The 7634-nt window shown below is 43.9% G+C and overlaps 2 protein-coding genes across 2 annotated transcripts; both read right to left on the bottom strand.

The window, feature by feature from the left end:
* Window positions 1-967: 967 nt before the first annotated feature.
* On the bottom strand, window positions 968-1407 carry AYL99_12028 (hypothetical protein; the record flags this gene model as incomplete). Its single annotated transcript, XM_018843531.1, has 2 exons — window positions 968-1207; window positions 1258-1407. 2 exons carry the CDS (start codon window positions 1405-1407, stop codon window positions 968-970), a joined length of 390 nt encoding a protein of 129 aa, XP_018687139.1.
* A 4184-nt stretch (window positions 1408-5591) lies between these two features.
* On the bottom strand, window positions 5592-6857 carry AYL99_12027 (hypothetical protein; the record flags this gene model as incomplete). The annotated part of the gene is made up of 1 exon (XM_018843530.1): window positions 5592-6857. One exon carries the CDS (start codon window positions 6855-6857, stop codon window positions 5592-5594), a length of 1266 nt encoding a protein of 421 aa, XP_018687138.1.
* Window positions 6858-7634: the final 777 nt, after the last annotated feature.

Below are 7634 nucleotides of genomic sequence, written 5' to 3'. Positions count from 1 at the left end.
AACGGAGACTATAGAGTATTATCTTCCCGAAGATATAACCTTAGAAGATCTCCATTGGCCCTCTACTATTATACTTTTGGAGCGCGCTCTCAAGATTCCTAGTATGATCTTGAGTATTTTTTACTGGCTAAGTATTATACTCACAGGGGTTGAAGTAGTGGCTACTGCTTGGAAACTATTCTATAGGCGATAAATTTCCACATTAGTGAACCTTATGATTAAAGTGGTAATTATTATCACTATACTCCCTATTAATACCAGTACTCTAACACTCCTCTTTATTAGCCGACACTTCTCACAATTACAATAGCCTCTACCATTGTAACTTTCGTAATTATTAGAGGGGTAGATATAATTAATAAATACGGAGGAGAAATTGGGATTACTGCGCAAAGAGGATCAGTATTCTTAGCGATGCCGTGGGTAGCTACAGGGTCGATGTTACTTACTTTCATCCTCGTGTAGCCATTGAGACGAAGTGAATTCTAATACTTCCTCAGAGGATTGCCTTACTTACTATAGAGAATACATATCATAGTTCTTCTCACCCTACTTTTCCGGACCTTAGTCTACAGCTCCCCTTGTCATGGTTATGATAACTAACTACTGATGGCTAATTTCATCGATCTCCTCTCCAAGAGGTTTGACCGGATATATTTCGCTAAGTTATACTTTGCCCTCTATACTAGCGTATATAGTAAAAATGTAAACTTAACTAACTGCTTGGCTGGAGTTCTAGCTTTCTTAGTGGCTGGGGTATCCCTAAGCCCGCTAAGGAAGCATATGCCGTGACCCACGGACTAATGATATAATCATCCATCCCGCATTCGCTGCCATACACCGTGCGGGGCGTGCAGAGGGTGAGGATAGTCGGCGAGCTTGTCCAGTTGCTTCCTATTTGATCGCCGTAATGACCGGTAGAAATGGTAACATATTGTCTTTTTTCCCTTGGAGAGGTTAAGGCTTTTTAATCGGCAAGCGCAAGAGTGACGGGAAACCCAGCTTTAGCCTTTTCAGCTGTCGACTTCTCTGCCCTAGATATAGGCTGTCGGCGGTTGGTGATTGCGGATTGTGCTCTTTTACCGTAGGATTCATCATCCACTTCTCCTGTCGACCCTGAGTCGAAAGGTCGGCTGCCAAGAGATGCTGCGAGGTTTATTCGTTCCAATTCTTCCAGTCTCATCTTAAGCTTCTCTCGGTATTTTCGCTATTGTGATTGTGAGTAAAAATCATATAGGGCTTGATGGATGAGCACACCTGAGCGTTCCGATTCTGAGCTCGACGCCGTTCCGTAAGATTAGAAATGTTTTTCCAGTCTTCGTAATTATTATCAGCCGCACTGACAATTAAGTTATTGAAATTTGAAGAAGGCTTCTTAGGATCAGACTGCGCTCGGGATCCATCCATGCTTATGAAAGGGTGCTGAGTAAGTGCTTGAAAACTTGAAGATTTCAAGTGATTAAAACCAGAGACGGTTTATATATTATGGACGCCTAGAGAGGCCTTAATCTCAAGAAGGCGAATCAGATCGGCTACCTCGCGATACTAGCCCTAAATATCTTATTTGTCCCCATTGCTCGGAGATAGACTAACTAGGTTAACACGGTCAGCTTCGAAAGATTAAAATGGAGCATAGCGGTTCCAAATCCCGCGATTAAACCTCGTGATTCCTCTAAAAGATAATAATACACTAACTAATAAAGTAAAGAAAGTATCCCATTAGCCATAAAGGTTCTTCCTTTACGAGTGGTCTAGTAGTATTCCTTACCTAGTAAAGGCATTATTAATTATGTATATCCGGTACTTAAACGAAAATCAAAACGGAGCTAGTGTCACCCGGGAAGCAGGGCTGTTACAATGACTGTTACAATGCGCTTCCCGGCCGACAACACCCCATGGGGCGAATAGCCCCCAAGTGCCAAGGCGGCCCCCACGAGGCATACATAGGAAAGAGATAAATAGGACCTCTATTCTCGCACTGCTGGAGAAGCCCTCAACAGTGCGAGAAGTCGATGTCTCAAGGATAGCTTTATATAATCAAGATACGTGTTGAAACCCTCTGACTCTCCGTCTAACGATCCCACCCCAAAAGCTCTCTGACAGCTAGATAGTACAACTCTTTATAAAAATAACTCCCCGCCGCCGCCTATTTTATGTAACCTTTATGTTAATCTCTAATAGTAAGGGTAGCCTAATTACCTTCTCTTAGCTAGCCTTATAGCCCATTTGTGGACTTGTTTACCTCTACTAGCGGTAGGAGGCGCCATTTGCCAAGGTCCATAGCTAATAGGCTGTCCTTATAGCTAGCTTTATGAACCTAAGCGATTCCGAACGACAGCAGCAGGCCCTCTATTACATTCCCTACCTCCTCTTCCCTAGTATTGAGATAGTTCTCCTGAATTTTCACTACCTTCCAACACTATATCAACCAGCTCTGACCGTCCTTCGTTCAGGTCGAGAAAAGACTCCGGACTAAGCGGAGAGAGGCTTTCACCTTGATAGGGTGGAAGTATAATGCGAATAGGGCTAGGCCAACCCGCTTCCAGCCTCTCAGCTTCAAGGAACGCTACCTTGGCTTTGAGATCCTTAGCTTCCTATTCAGCCCTTCAATTAATGCCCATAATAAGGAAATTAGGTGCTCACCAAGTTGTTTTTGTCGTTTACCCTGTCGAGCTCGAATATTTTCTTTTGTAAAACATCGTTAACCTCGTTAAGTTAGTGAATATCCCTATTAGCAATGGCGAGATTCCCGCGAAGACGATCAATCTCCTTTGCCATCTCGTCTTTTTCCCGAAAGAGACTAAGATTCAGTTCGTGATATTAGCGGCACTTCTCTACATAAAATCGGGCAAAATTGTCTGATGCTATCAATTCATGACTCAGGCGTAGAGATCCTTGGCAGCTGTTGACCGCCGCGGATAACATATTGAGATTCTATTCGACACATATAACGCAAGACTAAGCAGTCTACATTCCCTATTATTCATTAGTAGTGAACCATAGCGTTCGGACTAGTAGCCTTCCTTACTGTTGATGAGGCCTGAGAGGTTGTCATTCTGAAGATTTGAAAATGTACATATAGTACCTTTAGTCGAGACTTTTTAAGATTATAGAGATACTCACTTTGTTTTATACTAATAGATCTACCCTTTCTCTAACAGTCGTACCTTCCGAAATTAAATAAGCTTAGATCTATTTCAAGCCTGGAGGGGCTAGAGCACCGCAGTTAAATCTAAATCGGGGCCCTTCTATATAATGCCTCCTTCGAGACTATATCTATTAGGACAGGGCCGAGATGGAGGCTGTGTCAGTAAAAGGAGACATAGTTAGGATTAGAGAGTCCGACGGCCCGTATACCTATGTACTTCGGTTTCTTCTAGAGGTATCTCTGTTAGGTTCATAAGTTTGACTGTCCGCTCGCGACATAGGAACTATCAACAACTCCAAGATGTCTTCTCTATATCAGTTCGCCGACGAGTACTTTATAAATGGTACTCAGCTACCTGAGCTAGCACCCTCTGAGCCCAGTGACTTCGATGACAACTTTTCTTTTCTAAATTCTCACTGTACCGATCCTAAGTCCCTATCCTTCGATCCATTTAATTGCCCAACTTTCGATTCGGAATCTATAGATTTTTCTGCCCAACTTCAACAAGCGCAATTAGGCTCAGAGAACCAAGTATTAGGCACGGATACCCTAAGCCAGCTGAATAAGTTGAATTTCTTATATATGAAGCCTAAACAGCGTGTTAATAAGCTTAATACTATATGTACAAGGCTTCAAAATGAGTACGTACTTCTCTCGCTGAGGGAGAGATAGTTAATTAACTAAGAAATCTAGATTATATTAACAGTCTAACTTTCAAAGTCGATTATTATCTGTGGAATCACACCTAAAACAGCTCGTGGACTGGTATTTTAGCTTCAAGACAACTGTGAATAAAAACACGGAGAAGGTTGCGCTTGAGATTAGCTCTCTGAAGCTGAAACAATCATTTTTTTAGAGACAGGTTTTCTGCTTAAGACTAGGTTAGGATCTTGTTAATTCCTAGGTCTATTCAATATTACCGGTGGAAGCGAAATAGGCGCAAACATCAATTAAAGACTTGGTATAATTATTCTGGCTCCTGGGGAAAGCAATATCAAAACCATAGCTAGTAGTAAAAATCGAGAAAATAGCTTAGATAAACTAATATTCAAAACAATCCATTTAAGCCCAAGTCTCTAGATATTGTATTAATTATCTGGGCCATATCCCACACACGAAATGTATCAGGTATATTCTATATAATATCGCTAGAATGTGATAGCTAGAATAAAAGGCTTTTGAACTTAGGAAGTTAAGGAAGATATACTCTATAGGGATACAGCGGAAACGTCTCCCAGTCCTTCTATAAGCGAGAGGTCGCCTGGCTCGCCACGAAAAATATTGCCCATTTCCTCTTCTAGCTTTAGTAAAGACTCCCATAACTGCAGCTTTTGTGTCTTCACTTGGTTAACTAATTCATATGTTTGTTCCTGATTAAGGTTGAAATACCTCCAGGATAATTAGCATGTGGAACAGTGGAAAGATGACGGCTAAGAAACTCACCCTGAATACTGGACTGTACACGCCCTGTGTAATGAGCACTGAACATTTCTCACAGGTAGGAGCATCCATAGAGGATAGTCTCGGCCACATATAGCTTCATATTGGAGAAGATATGAACCACGACTGTTGGCACTTTTGAGAGTCGCCTTTATCTTTTCTACATCTTCGGAACCGTAGGTACGAGCAAGCATATTATACGCTTCACTATTACCACCATGCCCAGGTTCCCCGGGTGCTATCTCCGGACCCGTCTTGCGACGTTTAGCGTTTCTCCGTTTCCTAAATTCTTCTTGAAAATAGCTTTCCAAAGTACGGAAAAGTCGAGAGACCTGGAATACTACAAGATTTTTTTGAATAGCGCCTAGCGTCTGATAGCCGCGCCCTCGATGGAACAGTTGAAGGGCAGTCTAGACTCTCCCACCAACAGCCCGTGAGACGTTCTCAAGTTATCCTTTACGAGTTGAGTGAGGCGGAGATGGATTCTCTTGATTATAGACCTGAAGTGCGGAGTCGACACTCCAGTTGAGTTGCTGATCTGTGTCGTACATACGTAGTGCAGTATCGATATCAGAGCCGGCTCTCCCCGGCATGTCGAGCAATATGTTAACCATATCTTTGAAATCTTGTAAAACCTCCTTACACCCAATTGCAGAGGCAAGACAGTCCAGATTCACTTTTCTAGCGGCTCTCTTGGCTTGACTCGGCGTCGCAGTAATGGGCGTCTCAGTTCTGGCGTCCAATATGTGGGAATTGTTCTCTCTAGTAGCGGCGATTGATAGCTTATCAGTAGGAGCATCTCGTTGACTTCCCATGATATCATATAGAATAATAAGTAGATATCGTTTTCTGAGAAGGTTAAAGTTTCGCCAATCTACCATAGTAGGATCGAGAATGGCCTCGGCTTCTTTAAGTAAAATTATTCCACTATTGTTACCATCATTCTTGAGAGCCTGGCTATCGTCAGGACATACTAGATAGTTAAGGTTGTCTAGAGAAGGAATCAACTCACACTTTGATACTCTACCGTCCATTCGCCCGTGTTATCAACCAGCGAAGATATAAACAGCTCAATGTTTCGGTAGTTCGGATCATCTGCCTCGTGCATAGTAATCTTGCGATCCTCAAAGTTTAGACTGATAAGAAACCAGTGTGAAAGCTGGTGTACTGGAATTAAGACGATCGAGGCTGACTCCCACCTGCGAAGTCTGCTGGTATCGCATTTCTCATATACGGCATTGAAGTCATGACTTTCAATGACGTGCACATCAGTGCGCTCATTGGTTAGACGGTAGACTGTTTCCATAACCGCATCGTCGCTCAACCATTCGCCTGGCCGAAATTTCGTCAAAGTCTTTTCCGCGTCCTCTGGCCGGACTGTTTTCCATAAAATGTCCTTATAGCTCTGGATACCAAATTCAATCAACTCCTGAACGTCCTGGACAATCTCTTCATCAGGCACATTGGGATCTGTATTTCGAAGACGTGCTATTTTTCCAGGACTAGTGGCCACTATGGAGTGGTCTTCCGTCTCACTAGACCGGGGCGGTACGGAACCACTCGTGATAGAGATACTATTCGGGGTGGCGGATGATCTTGGCGCCAAGGATTGATCGCGGGACCCCTCTAGTACCGAGGGGGCTGGGGTGGGTCTTCCTTGGAGAGACTCGCTTCGGGTTGACGTTGAAGGCCGTTGTGGAAGGGAAATGCCTGTATGTCGCTGTACCCTACCGTGTTCCGTTCTGGGCGGATGATTGTCTTCACCAAAATGATTAGATTCGTGCTCTGACGCATCTTCTGGAGAGCTAGGTGATGAAGTAGTGACTATTGTCGGCGGAGCGTGCGTAGGTAGTCGTAGCCCAGATTGGTGGCCAGTGGAAATGAAGAAGTCACTTGCAGGTGAAATAGGTTGATCCTCCCCTAGAAATAGGTCCTTAAATAATCTATTGGAGTTGTCCATATCGCTATATGGCATTGGAGAACTTGGCTGAATGTTGCTAAGATCTCCCCAGTCCAAACTAGCTCTAGGCGAGGAGGTTGGCGCTATATGGTTATCCAGAGAGCTCATATGGTTAGGATCTGCCTGGATGTTACTGACGGCTCTCTGACTTCCTCCGTCCGTTAGATTATCATAGTCTGTGGGGATAGCAAACACATTCTCCATAAAGGTTTCACCGCTCTGCTCATTGAATATTCTAGTGTTTGTATCTGGCTCATCTTCGTCCGAGCTTTCGTAGACCTCTAGTTGTCGGGGCTCGGTGATCTCCATGGCGGAGGCGGTGACAGGCGAGGAGGTGCCGCATTTTGAGTCTCCTTCTGCACAATACACGTACATCGGTGGTGGAAGCCAGTCCACTTCGCAGCAGCTCACCGTCTCCGATAGACTTGGGTCTGTTTTCCATAAGAAGCGATAGGTCTAGTAGTCTGTCCTCACGGTATCGCCGGGGAGCTGTAGGAAAATGCTAAAATCAATGCCCTAGGATTGCAAAGTGGACGGAAGGACAATGACACGCTCGTGGTATAAGAACTGGCTGTAGCTATGCTGTAAACTGAGACTCTCTACTAAGCGCGACTCTAACTTAGTAGAGTGCCTGGGTGACACAACTACCTAGATAACTGGAAAACCGTACCAAAGGTAGGTATAGGATTGGAGATCCACTTCGGGTTTGTGGATAAAGTCGAAAGATTAACCGAGACTAAGGTAGACAAGACTGGAGTGGATGCCTCGAATATGGCGACGTGTACTTGACAGTCGTTCATTTATAATAAGAGGGTCTTCTAGCAGTCCCAAGGCTATCCGATTTCGTGGACGAGAGGCACTGTATACAGCGTAATCCAGATGCCCTTCAATTGAGTCACAATGCTTAGATAAGGCACTTTCCAAATCCGTAATAAGTTTTGACTCGTTTGAGGAGGTGTCAGAGAGCCTTGGGGTGGGATCGTTAGACGGAGAGTCAGAGGGTTGAATATATATCTATATTATATAAAGCTATCCTTAAGATATCGACTTCTCGCACTATTAAGGGTCTCTCTAGTAGTGCGAGAC

This window comes from Fonsecaea erecta, assembly GCF_001651985.1.
Source record: "Fonsecaea erecta strain CBS 125763 chromosome Unknown Scaff24, whole genome shotgun sequence".
NCBI lineage: Eukaryota > Fungi > Ascomycota > Eurotiomycetes > Chaetothyriales > Herpotrichiellaceae > Fonsecaea > Fonsecaea erecta.
Note: the sequence above shows the minus strand (reverse complement) of the source record. Positions and strands in the feature narration are given on the sequence as shown.